The following is an 18,207-nucleotide window of genomic DNA, read 5'->3' on the forward strand; positions in this document are numbered from 1 at the left end:
TTAACTGTTTATTATCATTTTCTCAAAACGAGAGTTCAAAATGAAACGTCTCTATTACTGTGGAACGGATGGAGTACTAAAATAACGAGTAAGGTTATTGTGTTGTTTAACTATTCCAAAATTAGAAAGTTTATATTTTCGGGGAACGGACTAATAAGAAAATAGTTTATAATTTCAGAGATGATGGGAGTATAAACGAGTCATATATTTTCATTAATTCATTTTAGTTATTTTTATAATAAACCAATATAGATTTAAGAAATGATGTAATCCACTAATTTTTCTTAACTAACATTTCTTCATAATTCTTAAAACTAGTAACAATAAATAGAAATCTTAATCGTGAAAGTATGGGGTATTTGTTATCCTTTTAAGTCATAAAGTAATATATGAATTAATCTTAAATAGGTTACAATAATTTGTTATCTGCATCGTTCAAATTATGAACATTTAGAGCATCCGCAGCGGTGTCCCGTCCATCCGTGCCAGCGGCAGGGACACCGCTCGTTTTTAAATAAAAAAAATATTTTCCTACTTCCCAATAAATTATATTCATTTTCTAAACACTTTTAATTTATTTTTCAATTTTTTTCCCCCAAAATTCACATTTTCATCTATAAATACTTTCACTTCCACATTAAAAATTATGTAATTTTTAATTTGTAGGATTTTAATTATGTAATTTTTAATTTTTAGGATTTTAATTATGTATTTTTATTTTTTAGGATTTTAATTATATAATTTTTATTTTTTAATGTATTTTTATAGTGTAGAAATATTTTTAGTAATTGAAGTATTTAAATTGAATAATAGAATGATGGGACCCTTGAGCTTGTCATTGCGGAAGAGCACGGATGTGGGTGTTATGCTCTTGCCTAAAAACAAGGAGTAAAAGTGGGTCCGGGTTCACCTCCATGCTTTTATTTAAGAGCACGGATGGGGATGCTCTTAATAAAATGGTTGTTGGTCGTTAATATCACAAGTTATAAGAGAATTTTGAACTTTTCCACAGACATAAAATTTGATCGTAAAATTTATGAACTTTCATCGTATTTGAAATTTCCTACAATTATGTTATTGGAAATATTTAATCATGCGTGGACTTTGTCGATTCATAGATGACCAATATTGAATCCTATCTTATCAAGTGAGATACAAAAATTCAAAGAAGAATTGAAGATACTACATGGACATTGTGCACTCAAATTTAATGTGTGCGCGCGAATAAGGAGTTTTATTTAAGAATATGAAAAAAAAATGTCGGTTACGGTATAATCACAATGTATGAAAAAATTATGCTGTTTACGGCTATTTGTAAAGACATCTATTCTTTTCTTGTGCAATTAGTCACCTAGACTATTCGACGAGCCACGTGTACTTTCGATTTCGATAGAGTCATCAATTGTATATGAAACTCTAAGGATCAAAGTCCACAATTATTACAAAGTTTTAAATCGTGGACTCCATCTATTACTAATTGATTTTAAAATGAAATTTTATGAATTTCTATCATAATAGTTATATTGCGGTTTACACCTATTACTAATTGGTTTTAAAATGAAATCTTATGAATTTCTATGATAGTAGCTGTATTGCGGTTTGCAGTATAAGATTGTAAATCATACCATTTGGGTTCCTATTTAATTAATACTCCTACTATATTTTTTATGTTTAAAATAGAAACAATAATTAATTACTTTGACACTGCCTATGGATTCTAAAAACTTATGAACAAGTGGTTCAATTTAAAAACAAAATTTATTATTCATGGAATATTTCAATCGTCCGAGATTCTGAATAATAAAATATTTTCTTTAACTCATCTTTGGGATATTATCAAACTGGGACTCCGACACACAATTCAGTGCAATAATAATGCTAGCATCTCCAGATATTAATGACGACCCAAAGCATAGTTTACTAGGTTGCGAAAAATGTGAGTCTATTGATAAGTCAACTAACGTATGCTCAATTTTATGTAAACAGATGGATAAATACTACTTTGTGTTTATGTATATCAATGATATTCCACACTGGTGTTGTTAGTTTCCATAAGTAAGAAAAACTTTCGGACTAACAACACTCCATGTTTTCACGATAAGTAAAGAAACCAACTGAACCACCTACTGTGAAGACACGTTCCACTATTCAGTCCACAATGTAGAAGACTTAGACTGATTATTACTTAAATATGTTACTCCCTTCATCTCCCATTAAGTCTCCATTTTCTTTAACCCACGGGTGTAACACCTCGTATGTCGGCCGAATCGGTGATGTCACAAAAGAGGCGCCATCAAGTATGACAATTTAAAATTTCATATTTTTGAACCATTTGAAACTCAAATATTTAAAACATTAAATTTTACAAACACATCAGAAGTTATTTACTATAAAACACTACAAAAAAATGTCAGTTTATCGACGGAATTAGCGAAGGAAAATTTTCGCTGCGAATTACCGACGGAATTATCGAAATAATTTTCTCTACGAATTACCAACGCAATTACGGACGGAATTTTCCATCGCTAACTTTTTTCCTTTTTTAGTTAATGTATTTTCCGTCGGTCAAAAAAATTTACCGACGAGTTCTTTACCGACGGAAAAAAATTGTCCATCGGTAAAGAACTCGTCGGTAATTTTTGTTTCGACCGACGGAAAATACATTAATTAAAAAGGAAAAAAGTTAGCGACGGAAAATTCCCTCGGTAATTCGTAGCGAAAAATTTTCCGTCGGTAAACTGACATTTTTTGTAGTGAAATTAAGAGTTAACATGCACAACTAACAATTCAAACAATCTATACCGCTAACAAAGCTTAGTGACCCGCCAAGGAAGCAGTGCAGACATGAAAAAACATCGACTGGTATCCTCCAATGTTGACTGACCTTGATAACCTCTAGATTACTCGTTTACTTCAACAATTCGACAAAAATGATGAAAGAACGGAAGAAAAGAGCTTGGCCTCCTTCTATGTTGGAGCACCATTTTTTTCTCTTGAGAATGAAGATGAATAGTAACTTGGGAGGCTATTTAATGTAAGCTACTAATATTATTTTATTTGTTTAAATCCTCCATTCGCCCCTAAAATATGAACTTTTGAAATGACACGAGTTTTAATACAAAATTGGAAAAACAAATAATGACGGGCCCAGGTGGGGTCGAGTGCGGTCGACCGACCCCATCGTCCGTCCATGAATGCCGCCGGAATATGCCATTACCTAACCCTCCGACCTTCAAAATCCCTACCTTCGACCCCACGGCAGTGAGAAAACTGAAAATTAGAAAAACAAAGAAGGAAAGGGAAATACAGAAAACAAAGAGAGATGGAGAATTATTCAGTACAAAGATCTGGGGAAGAAGATTCATATATAGCGGGGGCCGGGGAAGAAAGAATGAGATTTAGTTCAATATTCATTTATTGAGAGTATTTTGAGATTTGGGCTTAATGAGTTGGAAATTTGGGCTTAGAAAATGAGTTTTTTAAATATTTTAATTCATTTTTAATCTCTATTTTTCGGAAATCATCTTAATTGGTAGTATTCTATTCTTAGTTTGTGATAGCATCACAATTTTATAGGTTTTTTTCTTATTTTGGTAATTACCAGTAGTATAATTTTATGAAATTTCAGTAGACAACAAAACAATTTACTAAATTTGCTTATCATAATTTATTGTATAGTAGTACCTTTTAAAAAATAAAAAATTTAATTACATGATAATATTGATAAATCACATAACATATCAGAAATAAATAAATAAAAAAAACTTTGAATATAACCATCAAAGAACATGCCAAATATTTAAATAAACTATTTGCATAACAAAATATAAATATAATGTTACTTATAATGTAATTCTTTCAAAAATATAGTATAAGAATATTAGTACTATTATTTAGAAAAAAAGTTTTAAAATCTTTTATATGTATGAATTTCAACTGTATCTGACCCACAGGTTTTATATCCCGAGTCCGTTATTGAAAGCAAGAGAAAGATAGAAAGAAAAGTGTGTTAGTGGAAAATGAGTTCCACCTTATTAAGGAGAAAAAAATTCCTTAAATAGAAAGTTCTTATTTTTAGAGGAAGGACAAAAAGGAATGAGTTTCTATTTTTAGGGGACAGAGGAGTAGTAAAGTGCCAAATGGCACTCATCTATATCATTTAAATTAATCTAGAACTTTCTATCCTTTTAAGACACGTTGAAGGTCCAAAATATCACCCTAGTTAACTATTAAAAAACATTCCCATAAATTTTCTTGAATAATTTTGGTCATTTTCATGTGAAAAGACCAAAATCCTTCTACTAAATTCTCTATATAGACATAGCATAAATTCTAATTTCTTTTTCAATCTTACTAAAATTATATAACTTAATAATAATGCTACAATACCTCTCATTAATTTTCATTACTTATTTTTAAATAATTTGGCCTTTTTCACCGTCAAAATAATCGCCGAAAGTCCTAATTCACTAGTTTTCTAATCAGAATTAAATTCAATCTACAATCTTTTTTGAGGTATTACGTGGTTTAAAAAGGTTAGTGGAATGAGTTAGTTGAATGTGGAACATACTTATCATTTATAGCAATAAAAAAAGAGTTACATTGACATAAATTATGTATCCCCAACACTCACATGGATGTTGATATACATCCCATCCAATGCCCCTAGACATCCCTAGTAAAACCAAAAGAGCCACATTGACATAAATTTAATTTTCACATGGATTTTGGTAAAATATCAACCACCATACTGAGATGTCTATTGTTAGAGTTTGTGTATTCTAGAAATCACCTTTCGAGTGATTGAATACTGTAAAAACTCTTATTTTATTTTCAAAGGAATAAAACAAATTATTTTTGTCATAATGTTGTTATGTTTTACGTTTAATGGTTGTTTTACTACATGTTTAAATGTATAAGAAACTAAACAAAGTCCAAGTCTTTGTTTTAGTAGACCGGTTATGGGCGACGTCCACTTTAAGGTAACACGGTCAGTTCTAAACAAAGGAAAAGAAGAATTTCACAACCCAAATAGGCCTAGACTACCTATCGTGAAATGTTTCAATGTCAGTCCGCATATTTCTATACTTTACTTGAAATAAGATAACATTGGTGTGGTAGAGCACTGGACGGATCTAACATCGAGACGAGTCTTTATGCTATCTACTGAAAGACGAGATCTTAATAAATGTTTATTTCTTAATCAATGTATGTTAGCATTGAGCATACAATATTGATTATGCATTGCTTTGACTTATCAAATGGTGTAGGTTTTTCGCAATCCAATAATCCTGATATATTGGGTAATGATGATTAATATATAGCGGTGCTAGGATTGCTATTATATTGAATCATGCGTGAGGTGAGTCTCGTTTGATAATGTCCTCAAGAGGAGCGCGAAATAATGTTTTATTATTCGGAACCTAGCTAGTTGGAGTTTGTTTACTCTATGAATAATAAATAAGTGTTTCATGCTAAGTCCACTCTTTAAATTTATAAGATGTTAATTGATTAAGTCTATAGCAGACATTAATTGGACATTTATATCTTAAGCGCGGAAAATGAACAACAAACAATGAAAACCCGGATTACTTGTAATTTTGGATTTGGATGAGCAATGCAATATTATTTCTGTAGTGGCTGCTAATAATATTCCAATATAAGCTTGTATTAAATTGTGAGTTCAATTTAATTAGTAAAAAGCTAATTGGGGGAGGCCATATCCAAAACCTTACATAGATCCCTTACTGGACCCAATATGAATTTAATATAAATAGGAGAATAAATGAGACAGAAAAATACACTTAATTTTTATCAAAAATTTTTGTCCTCCTATTCTCTATAGGGGGCGATTTTTCCCCTCTTCTACTCTCTGAGAGAATTCTGTCTTATTTATCCAATTCCTAGTATCTCGGCGAGATCAACCCACACTGATATTGGAATACAGTTCGGGAACCAGTCAGAAGATCCGTGGTCTAGTACTCGACGCCTTCACGTGGAAAAGTAGCGAGCTATCGTCGATTCTTTGGAGAATCAAGAAGGTATAATTCCTACTCCGTAGAAAAGTATGTTTTAGGTTTCAATTAATCTTAAAGCATGTTTTAATTCAAGTTATGTGCATGATACATGTGATAATTACGCGAATAGATTTTGTCTAAATAATCTGCTAAATAGATCGAAATTATTATGTGATTTAGAATGCGATTCCACTGCCAATCCCTTCACCTACTTGAACCACTTCCAACGTGGTTCATCGCACCCGTCTTCCATTGGCGTGGGCTTCTCCATGAATATTTCATGGATACTAATCACCCCTTTCAAGACCTTGTGAATGTAATGAGAAATAGTCTGCCGAGATCGCATAAAATCAAATCTAACTAAGGTTAATAGTAAAGAAACATGCTCCTCCATGGTGAGGAGCGATGCTGCTTAAGAGTACAGAAACATGCTCCTCCATGGTGGCATATTTCCGATCAAACAGGTCTAGGCACTCTCATAGATATCCACACAGCTGCCCGAAAGTGTTATGATCTATACGAAGGTTGCTTACACAATCCCTATCAGTCAACCGCACAATATCCATATGTCTAATTTACTCAAGAATTATGGACATCTTATAAACCACCCCATTGGCCTCGTCCTCTCCTTCCTTCAACTACCATTCTCTCACTAAAATACTCAACCAAGCTAACTAACATAAAACACTTTGGGTACTGGTTATGGACCATCTCTTCGACGAGCACTAACATATTTTCAGTCTTCTTCCTCTTTCTCTGGATCCGGTCCATGAGATTTCATCCAAATTCTCAATATAGAAGAAATCAATAACAAAGCACGGCTCATTGTTGTGATAACGTTGTGCATAACATGACCTCAACCACACTCTGATTGCTCCAAGAAGAATGTCATGAAAAATAATGGATTGTTAACAAATCTTTATCTTATACTTAATTAACAAAATCAATCACCAGATCTAGATGAGGGATATAGTGACACACGCAACAACGGAACAACGCTCTAGATAATGTTTGTCATCCGAGGAGCATAAATTAAGCTAGTGCTAGATCGACAGGAATAAACATGCTTCATGTGCTACCCAAGAGTTGACGTATGGTATTGTAAATGTAACTACAAAACAGAAATAGAAATAATAATTGGATAACCTCAACAATTTGTTGAATAATCCAAACTAATCAATGAAATCCCGCATAACAACATACTCCAATTTTTGAAGAACCAAGAACCCAAATACCCTAACAACCTATGTCGGAGCAAATACCGAACGGACCCTAACAACCTATGTGATTTGCTCCTACAAATCTATATTGATAGGTTTACTGGCCCTTATAATCTGCAATTCTGCATAGTCGAAGGATTGATAAATGGCGACTGACGGATTTGCAATTTGTTCAGATACTGCTTCGTTCATGATGTACGAAGAAGAGAGAGGATAAAAGGACAAAAAGAAATACTCCCACTATACCACTTCTGGTTGTGTTAGAGCTATACCATATTTTGTGCAACTAACATGTAAAAGGTGCAGGTCACCTATTTTACAAAGGGTTAGACGGAAAAACTTGTAATGGAATCAAATAAGGAGAAAAGGGCGCAAAGTGGGTCTTTCCACACATTTTCAAACATGCTTTTATTATTTTTACAAGGTAAACTAAATACACACATCGAATAGTTTAGTGAATAGATGTAATAAGGGGAAACAAATAAATCCCTAAAAACAACAACATGAAATAACATTTGATTGTTGCAAAGAATCTCAATCAGATCAACTCACTTAACTTTGAGTCATTTCTATCGAACTATCTAATAAGAACAAAGTTAGAATTTTGAACTCCAATATTATTTTTTCAATATGATGAACAATTCAATTTCAATTTGAATTGACAACAAATTATCTCGAAACGTGGTGTTTCGAGTGCTAAATAATAAATGTGATAATTTGCTGCATCATCATTGATTAAGTTTAAAATTTGGATTAAATTTCTTAAATTTATTGTCTCAAAAGTAATCCACCCCACTTTTCACGACAGATTTCGAATTTGAGGTTAAATTGGGTGATCTTTCAATTTATAGTATTAAATTCACACCTCTTTTAAAATATGAGATCATACACACGAATTTTTCATTTTCCTTTTTTTTAGTATTATTTTCCCTCACAAAATATATGAAATGACCAAACTATCCAACTAGAGATTTCATCTATAGACAAAAAAGGAAAAAAAAAACACATAAAAGAATAAGAAAAGAATAAAACACTAAAATCTTTTGTTAGGTGATTTGGTTAGTTCATGTATTTTGCAAGGACAAAAAAAAGTAAAAAATAAAAAAAAGGAGGAAAAGCCAAAAATCCCCTAAAATGAACAATTTGCGTACTCCGAGCTCATATAATGAAAGAGATGCAAATTTAATCCTAGAATCTGGGGATGTCAATCAGGCTAACCCGTTCGGGTTGTCTAGCGATTTGGGTGCAGGTTATTCGGGTAGTAAATTTTCAACATTAACCCTAATCCACCAGGTTTAGGGCTAACCCATCGGGTAATTCAAGCCAAAAAGTTTTAAAAAAATCTCTAGTAATCAAAATTTTCCTCTGTAAAATAATTCTAAATTTAGATATATATTTTTTATTTTAGTTTTATACTCACATAAAATCTTTAAATTTTCATGGTTTTCAACATTTGTTGGAGATGAGCCTTTCATATTGGTCAACACAAAAATAAATCAAAATTAAAGCAATCAATTTGAATTAAAATTTGTGTTCATGTAATTATTTTGGCATTGATTATAAACAATTCTTTATGAAAATTAGAAATCATATTTTATGGTGAAAATTAAAACACTAAAATATATTGGAAATTTTGCTGGCTAATTCAAAATTTTGTCTTAATTGGCTTTGGCAGTGATAAGCCAACAGTGACAAATATTAGGACGACGAAAGAATGGGTCGAGGTGGAACTTGAAAGTTGGTAATGTAGAACCGAGTGGAAAAGTATGAAATGAAGATTGAAGACTAGTGAATTGCAGCACATGTGAAATTCAAAAGTACAAGACAAACCCTAAAATTTACTATTTTTAATTAAAAGCTGCAACCCATTAGGCTGACCTGAAACCCTTTTAACCTGTCAATCATAATGGGCTAACCTTTTAGCCCGTTTTGTATATGAGTTACGAAACTACAATCCTAGCCCGTTAAGTTTTTCGGGTTATTTGAGCCAGGCCATGAATTTCTAGTTAGAGTAATATGACTACTAAAAGTTGGCTAACCTTTTAGCCTGTTTTGTATATGAGTTACGAAACTACAATCCTAGCCCGTTAAGTTTTTCGGGTTATTTGAGCCGGGCCATGAATTTCTGGTTAGATCAATATGACTACTAAAAGCTATAAGGTCGTCCAATTTAATTCCAAATTATAAAATCTCTCCTCGTGCACTCTTTATTATTCTAGTTCTTTCTTATCAATTATATAAACTCACTATTTAAAACAATTTAGTCAATTGTAATTATTATCAAGATATCTTTTGGATTATATATAAAATAAAATAAAATAACAGATCATGCTGAGCTAAAGAACATCAGAAAGGAACCCCCTTAGATATAAGAGATATCAATCCCAGGCAATCCCAGTTGGAAAATTGCAAACCCCTAATTTCAAAATTGTGTCTTGGCGGCGAGGGACGGCAATATACATGGCTAAAGCAAAGCATCAGAAGCCCAAACCTAGAAAACCAGCCAAACAGACCCATGTAATGTATCAGTATTACTGCTAACAGTGATGCCATTTTTGTTAATTTTCCTAGTTTTGCGGTTTGATATTTGTTTTGAGTTGTCAACAGAGCAAAAAGCGGGGAGGGAAGCAAAACGATGTTTCTGAATTGCGGGAGCAGCTTGATGTTTTAAATTTGAAGATAATTCAGGTGACTGCAGATGGCAATTGCTTTTTCAGGTGCGTTCAATTTAGACCTTTTATTTTGGAAGATATGTGTGTGTTGAGTGATGAATGTGATCTGGATTCTGATTAATTGATTTTTATGGGGGTAGGGCATTGGCTGATCAATTGGAAGGCGATGAGGATCAGCATGAGAAGTATCGTGGCATGGTGGTGGAATTTATTAAGGTGAATTTATGAGAAACGGAGTTATTTTTTGCTGTTTCAGTGTGTTGTGATCAGCAGCAGGTTTTGCATTTGTTACTATAGTGATGATGGTGTTTTTTTTAATGAGATGAATGTTGTTCTCTAGTTATATTGAGTTTGGTTCGTGGTCGTCCTTCGGGGTTATAGAGTTTAGGGTTTAGATTTTCTTGAATATCTTAGTGAGATGGTAAGTAACAAGTGCTTGTAGAACCGGGGTTGGTAAATAAGTTTGTTTTAACATAGTTTTTCCTGTTACTGGTTTGATTGATGAGTTACATCTAATAGGAAAACCGCGAATCGTTTGAGCCTTTTGTGGAAGATGAAATTCCGTTTGATGACTATTGCCAATCCATGGGAGAGGATGGTACATGGGCAGGGAACATGGAGCTGCAAGCAGCTTCTCTTGTCACTCACAGTAACATATGCATTCATAGAGTATGTTATGTTTCCATGGTTCAAAACATGGAAATGGAAATGGAAATTTCAAGATTTCGCTACTTTTCAGCAGCACAAGTCCCTTTGTGTGCTCAGTTTCTATATATATTATGTCAGATTTTGTTAATTAATTAGTTCTCTTATTCAATTATTCGCAGAATATGTCTCCTCGGTGGTACATACAGAACTTTGGCAACCATGACGCTCCAATGATTCATCTGTAAGACCTGTTGCTAAGCCATATTTAGTTATGGCAGCTTTGCCATTTTCAAAATTTTTTATATATTTTCAATAAGGTTATGTGCTAAGAAAGCTTATTGGTTGCATCATATTATGTATTCTTGGTACTGATTGACATTTTGTCCGAATGCATATAAATGTACTTATATGTTGTAGCATTTAAATTTGAATTTCATGCTAGTGGTCTTTCTTTTCGTGTTGAGTTTCTTTTGGTAGTATCATTCTTGTGGAGCGTATTACTAATTTGTAGTATGTATTGCATTTAAAGGGACATATTTAGTGGTTGATGGGATGCCCAAATTTGTCCTCTATTCGGAATACTCTTAACAACAAAAATTATAAACTCCCCAATTTATGTTGCATGTATCTTATCATTAGGTCCTGCTGTAACTGATATGCTTTCTTACCATTAGTATTACCTTCTTAAAAACACGTTAAATTTTTTGAAATTGGAAACTTAGGTCCTTTCTACCTGGCATGGACAGACAACTTTTCTACGAAGTTGTTTGTTCACTTAGTCAAACAGCATTTAATGCTCAGAGAATCATGTTTCATAGTTGGAATGAAGGATTGGATTTTAGGGGAGGTTTTGGAAGAAAATAACAAATACTCCATATTAAGATAGTTTAATTACTCAAAAAATAGATTACTCCATAACGAGATTGAGGTCAATCCAAAAGCTGCCGTATGTTTTTTGTGAAGACTTCATGTGTAAGTATAACATCTTGCGCCAGTGTGTTCCTGCTCTTCATTGAAGAAAATTGATGAAGTGTAAGATACTTATCTCTGTTAAATTGGAATATAACATATGATGTCAGAATAAGATATTTAAATGACCAGTTATGTGCTGTTAATTTATTACCCATATTAGGAATTGATAAAGGTTGACATAGAAGAAGGAAACATTAAATTAAGGTGGAGTCGAGGGATTCGAGAAGGTTAATGTAAAAGTGATATGGAGTTAAGGCGGTTGAACACAAAACTAACGAAACCAAAGAAGACACGGAATGGAATTTAACTCAAAGAAATTAATCCCCCGGAGAGGCCTAAGACAATCCTCCGAAGAGGCCTATGGTTCTTCACCGCCAACAAATTTGATCTCTACTGAATACATTCTTCAAATCCTCCAACAGAATTTACAGGAGTTTACTAGACAAGAATCATCTAATTGATTTAAATCAATTCCTACTTTGTTCAAATCACATAAAATATAAACTTAAATTAAAGATAATAAAAGATAATAATTGACAATAATCAGCCAATTATTCTTCAACGACTTTGTGGTTAGATAGTTATCCATCCGCGAATAGGGTCAATATAAGGTTGTTGAAAAAGAACTAAAACTATAATGAGGAACCCTACTATTCTAACGTATGAGGTTAATAATGATTAGAAAGACTAGTACAATGTAGGTCTCCGTGGGCAATAGTTAGACGTAGACCCCCCCTTTAATTCAAACTTTAAACAATTATATATATATTTAGTAAGATACCCAGGGAATTCTGTGAATTCATTAGAATGTGGTTGGGGTTTATGCGGTGGACTGTAGTTGAGCTTTAGGTGGAAAGTTTGTTTGCCTGTTGAAATGATTCCCGGGAATCTACTGTACTTTATGCAGCTCAACATATAATCCTGCTTCAGCTCATAAAATTATTCCCTTTTTACCTATGTTTCGTCCATTCTACTACCCTTGGCTCACACAATGAGATGATGAATCTTGGAGAATTTTTCTTCCTTTAAAAATTAAAAAATGGTGTACTACATTTTCTAATGGAGGTATCGTTTCTCCTGTTTAAGAAGTTGCAGATATTCCCGTGTAGTTAGTATGCTCTAGTCTACTAGCTTGTATTTTCCTATTAGATCAGGTCATTGTATCTTTTCACCCAATTGCTAAATAATTAGCCTACTCATATAATTGGACACTATTCTATTAATGCATGATCTATGACTTTATCAGTAAATTCATGTGCTTAATATTGAGGTGCTATGAGCCTATGATTGATAATGGAGTACAGTACTTTGCCTGTTTATTTAAACTACCTGTTATAACTTAGCTCTTAGATTGAATATTATTAGTAGCATTTGAAGTTAGTTTCCGACTTCCCCATTTCCTGGTATATCTTATGAACCAGTATTGTCCCATGTTGTTTTGATTGTACCTCTCCCACCCCAGAAAGACCTTCCAGCTAATTTTCCTTTTCAAGTATGTTTTGTTTTCCATTTCTGAGTTTGCGTACTCTTGCAGTTCTTACCATGATGGAGAACATTATAATAGTGTCCGCACAAAGGATGACACATGCTCTGGGCCAGCTAGGCCGATTGTTATAAAGGTTTTCTTTTTTCATGGATTTGTACTCTCTAAAGGAATTTTAAATCTCATTTTGCACATATTACCTGTAAATTTGCCCTCTTTAGCTCTAAATCTGATATATTCTAGCTATGTCAAAAGGGTGATGCTGATCTTTCAGCTAAATCTAATCAACCAAAAACAGCTGCAAGGAAATCCACAGGGGGATGTGGAATGAGTGCTATATGTGAAGACTCTATCAAAATGGCGATGGCCGGAAGTGGATGCAGAGATGCTAGAAAAGTTGAACAGGTGATTATGTTTAAACAAGCCCCTTTCCCTCTTCCTGTATGCATGATATAGCCACTCTTATCCCAGATCACGAACAGGAGGATATGTGCTTGTTATATATTTACTTCATATGGAGTATGCTTCGATATCAGTTATTCTAGGAAAGTTTATTTTTTATGTATCTAATTTCCAATGTAGGCTCTACAACAAGCGGGTGGGGATGTTGATGCTGCAATAGAAGTCCTTGTGGCTGAAGAAGGATCCTCAGATCATATAGCTGTTGAAGCTGATTCTTCTCCTCTAATCGAAACTCCTAATGGAAATGGTTGGTTTTATCTTCCATTGTTCCTCTGCATCTGCTAATTTTATTATGTATGCTGCTGGAATAACTTATCCTTTCTTAATTATCTTTGCACATTTCATGTTTGCCTTTTTAAAATCGAGGCTTTATTCATATAAAATACTTGTACTAATTACTAAGGGCTACTGAATTTGTAAAAAGTTTGAATTTATCGTAAGTGCTATTATATGCAGAAGGAAATTATTCTCTTTCTTTGGCAACAAGATTATGTAAGATGTGATTGATTGAGCTATGTGTGGTATGCCACATGCATCCAATAACCTTCCTGTTCCTATTATGAAGGCATCGTCATGGAAATGGGACTAAAATTACTCTATTTTGGATAGATCGAAAGAAACTAGAACTACTCTATGTTGGATTGATGGAAAGAAACTAGTAATGCTCTATTTTGGATAGTTTTTCCATCTATTCCTATATAGATGGAAAGAAACTAGAAATACACTATTTTTGGATAGTTTTCCATATTAATGCATTATGGGTTCTTCTTAAACCGCGGCATGCTGATTTCTCTTTGCAATTGAATTTTAACAATCATTCTATTGTATTTGCAACATATTTACTTGCTTCATGTTGTATCTTTGAGGTTTTCCAGAAGAACACCAAGCTGAGAAAGATCATCACAAGCTACTGGTTCAAGACACAACAATTGAACTGGAATTATCTGGCAATGATGCAGAGACAAATAACAAAAAAGAACTCCAACCTGATGAAAAGGTTCTATTATGTGCAAGACACTGATGCCAAAATCCAAATGCAGAAGTGCATTTAGCCTCTATCTTTAGTCTGTTTTCTGCATGAGTTAGCATCACTTTATTGCTGCAGAAAATCCCGAGGAACAAGGCTTGCCCGTGTGGATCAAAAAAGAAGTACAAGTCTTGCTGCGGTACAGTTTCTGGGAGATCATCCGCCAGATTTCCAGTGTATGATTTTAAATGCCTTTATCATTATTTGTAGCAGTTGATTATTTGGTTAATCATTAAAAGCTACTCCACTTGACTAGTAAAATAGTCATTATGCTCATTCATAATCAAAACCAATTCTTCTCTAGGATGCCCATTAAATCACTCGGGACTCGGGAGCCAAACATGATCCACATGGTTGCGTTGATCTCTGTTAGAGACTGAATGTTTCTTTCTGAACTAAGAGCTTCACAATCAATCTTCTATTCCTACGATCCTCGAATACTACTCCGTTTCCTTAAAGATAGTTCTCCAACAGCTTCGCATGTTTGTAGAAGAATACTTACTTCATTTTCCATAGCAAAACATATTAGGCAGCAACACATTGCCATGAAACTACAGCATAATGTACTTAAATGAACAGAACCAGCCACCAAGTTGGCCAAATAATTTTTCATGCTCACATTTGCCGAATTTTCCTAAAGCAGCTTATTGTTTTGATGAACTGCAACTGAGCACAATTGATCTTATGATATTGTTCTGTACTGCTTAGTACTCTCACTTCAAAATCTGATGACTCTCACTTTAGGTAAAAATGTCAGTATCCTTTTTGTTTCCTCTTTGCATTAGATACAATAAGAAAAAAGGCGAAACCCGATTCTAATGTTAAGTCGGACCTTAGATTCTTCTGATACACCATTGCAATAAAAGACTCTTGTTATGCAGATACTACATGTGTTTATGCCATCAAAAACACTAATCAACTCAGGCCTGGACTACCTATATAATAATTTTTGATTTTATACATTACTATGTCGACAGTAACCAAACAGTTGACTACGGTAAGAGCCGGAAGGACAGAAAGCAAGGTAGAAAAGGTGGCACAATTCTTGTTCATTCTGATGGAGGGCCGCCCGACATGGGTGCACTATGCATCTAACAAATTTCAGGTAGCCTTCCATTGCTAATGTGTTATGTCAGATACTTTATCTTATGTGGATAATACATGTATACCTGAAATGTCAGTAGCTTTTCAATTGAAATTCATTATGCATTACTACACATGTCAATGCACTACATTCATTCATATTAAGATGAGTAACTACAAGACCTTGAGTTGGCTTTGATTTACCACAAAACATATAATGCTCTCTCTGTCACTCTCAATTTTGACTCATTAATGCTTCCATAGCCCTCATCTAGAGAATGATTGATTCTTTGTCTATTTCTTTTTATATGTTGCAGGTCATTTATGGAAATAATTCAATGAATTGAAGATAAATTGTTGTATCTTATTCCTGCGAAGGCAAGGCAGGAAATACCGTTCATACATACAGATTTGGCATGGTTAGAAACTTAGAATAGCGAATACCTTGCAAGTTTTGACTCTTTTTGTTGTGTTATATTGATATAGGTTTTGTTTAAAGTGTAAAAAAAGGTTTTTTAAGTGGAAATACAATTATAATTTATTTTCTTTTTTTTTTTTAATGTGAAGAAGTTTTATGTAGCACTTAAATTCATTGTGCCGGCTAGGCCGAACATCTTATTTTTATTGGCGTATCTTGATTTGTTCATGAGATTTGAGATTTTTCATAGGCATGGCTTGGCTTCCGAAGTGATTATTTTTCTGGCTTTTATTAGATACTCCCTTCGAAGTGAACTTGATCTGTCTACTAAAATCCAAGTCTTATTTTTCATGAGAGATAACATCTCTACAACCATAGCAGCTGACCATTTCTCACACTCAGATCTACTCATAGCTTCTTCATATGTGCTAGGTTCACTGAATTCTATTTCCTCAGCTACACATAGAGCAAAGTAAGCCATCTCATATTCTGAGAATTTTGCAGAAGCTTTCTTGCCCTCTTAGACTTTTCTCTGACATTTTCTTGCACTAAAGGAACATCTTCCCTTACTGCAGTTGGACTATTGCTCATGCTACTCGATTCACTTTGTTCAGCTTCTTCTTGCTGAGGCTCCACCTCCACAGAGCCCTTTCATTGCTCAGATTTTCATCAAAAGTGACATCTCTACTAACTCTCAGCTTCCCATTTTCTTGCTCTGTTCACCAGAGCCTAAATGCTTTTGATCCACTCTGATAACCAGGAAACATACATCTCAATGCTCATGCATCAAGTTTGCCATGTCTGACATGGGCATAAGCTCTACCTCCAAAGACCTTAGCTTAGAGAAATCTGGTAATTTACCATACTATAGGCTGTCTGCAATGTCAAAATTAATTGCTGATGAGAGACTTTTGTTTATCAAGACTATTGCAGTGGACACAACTTCCCCCAGGACCTTTTATCTGCCCCAGAAGTCAAGAGCATGCACCTAACACTCTCCATGATAGTCTTGTTCATCCTTTCTAACACTCCATTTTGTTGTGGATTTCTTGGAGTTGTTCTTTGCCTTTTTATGCCCTTGATCTTACAATAATCAATGAACTCAGCAGATAGATTTCCTGACCATTGTCAGTTCTTAGGCATTTCAGTTTTGTGCCTTTTTTCCTCTCCATCAGGATTTGCACCCACAATTTCCTCGAGTAGTCATTTATGATGAGGGTCATGAAATACCTTCCCCCATTTATAGTAGGTGGCTGGGAAGGCCCCCAAATATCACTTTGTGCATAATCAAGCACTGACTTAGAAGTGTGCTTTCCTTTAGGGAATGGCAGTTTCTTGCCTTTTCCCACAATACATTGCTCGCATTTTATCAGGTCTTCATCCTCAACTGCCCTTATCAACCCCTTCTTGATTCAAGAACCCCAAGTGAGATCAAATTTCTTTTGACCTCTGGTATAAACATGGGACAACAAGATTACAGATTCATTTTTCAGCCTCAATCTGATGCTCCCTTCACCTTTAATAGAGCAAACATGATTATTTCCCAACAAGACTGATCCATTTGATGGTTGGAAATTTCGAAACCATTCCTTGTGTGAGCTAATATGGAAACTACAACTAGAATCAATTATCCAACACTCACTTACTTCAACATCCATAACATTCATGATCTGATGTGGCTCTTCATCTTGCATATTATCTTTTGACCCTGATCATTCCTTTCAGATTCTTGCTTTCTCTTCCAAGAGAAGTAATTCTTCTTGATGTGACCTGACTTTTTACAATAATGGCAGCTACTTGTTTCCTTCTTATCTTTGTCAGTTTGGTTCTTGGCTTGGCCTTGCTTCTGCTTGAACTTCTGAATTTCTTAACATTCAATACCTTCGCAGATGACACTGGTTGCGATTGACTTAGTTTCTGAACTCTTTGGTTTGCAACACAGTCTGAACTTCAAGAAGAGTGATATGCTCGTCTCTACCATACAATAGAAGCATCCTTCAGTTGCTCATAGGTGGAAGTAGGGATGCCAATCCAACCCGAAACATGTGGGTCGACCCGAATAGCTTGGTAAAATTAATGGGTTAGGGCTGTAATTTTGTAACCCGATTTCAAAACGGGCTAAACGAGTTAGCCCAAATGAGTTGGCGGGTTAAACGGGTTGGCCCGAATGGGTTGCGGGCCGGCCCGACGAGTTGCCACTTTTAA

At 34.2% G+C, this 18,207-nt stretch overlaps 1 protein-coding gene across 5 annotated transcripts; it reads left to right on the plus strand.

Moving 5' to 3' along the window:
* The first annotated feature begins 9,563 nt into the window (after window positions 1-9,563).
* On the plus strand, window positions 9,564-16,130 carry LOC125202597 (OVARIAN TUMOR DOMAIN-containing deubiquitinating enzyme 7-like). Of its 5 annotated transcripts, none has more exons than XM_048101030.2 (12): window positions 9,565-9,754; window positions 9,845-9,954; window positions 10,050-10,125; window positions 10,429-10,578; window positions 10,737-10,798; window positions 13,064-13,148; window positions 13,256-13,417; window positions 13,595-13,721; window positions 14,341-14,471; window positions 14,580-14,677; window positions 15,479-15,606; window positions 15,902-16,130. In XM_048101030.2, the coding sequence occupies exons 1-11, from the start codon at window positions 9,698-9,700 to the stop codon at window positions 15,594-15,596; spliced, it is 1,176 nt and encodes a 391-aa protein (XP_047956987.1). In that variant the 5' UTR covers window positions 9,565-9,697; the 3' UTR covers window positions 15,597-15,606; window positions 15,902-16,130. The 5 variants fall into 5 exon arrangements, with proteins under 5 accessions (XP_047956991.1, XP_047956987.1, XP_047956988.1 ...); XM_048101031.2 differs by having other exon boundaries at window positions 9,566-9,754; window positions 14,350-14,471; XM_048101032.2 differs by having other exon boundaries at window positions 9,566-9,754; window positions 13,268-13,417.
* The last annotated feature ends 2,077 nt before the right edge of the window (window positions 16,131-18,207 follow it).

This window comes from Salvia hispanica, chromosome 2 (assembly GCF_029641045.1).
Source record: "Salvia hispanica isolate PSC_SH4W2 chromosome 2, Shi_PSC_v1, whole genome shotgun sequence".
Taxonomy (NCBI): domain Eukaryota; kingdom Viridiplantae; phylum Streptophyta; class Magnoliopsida; order Lamiales; family Lamiaceae; genus Salvia; species Salvia hispanica.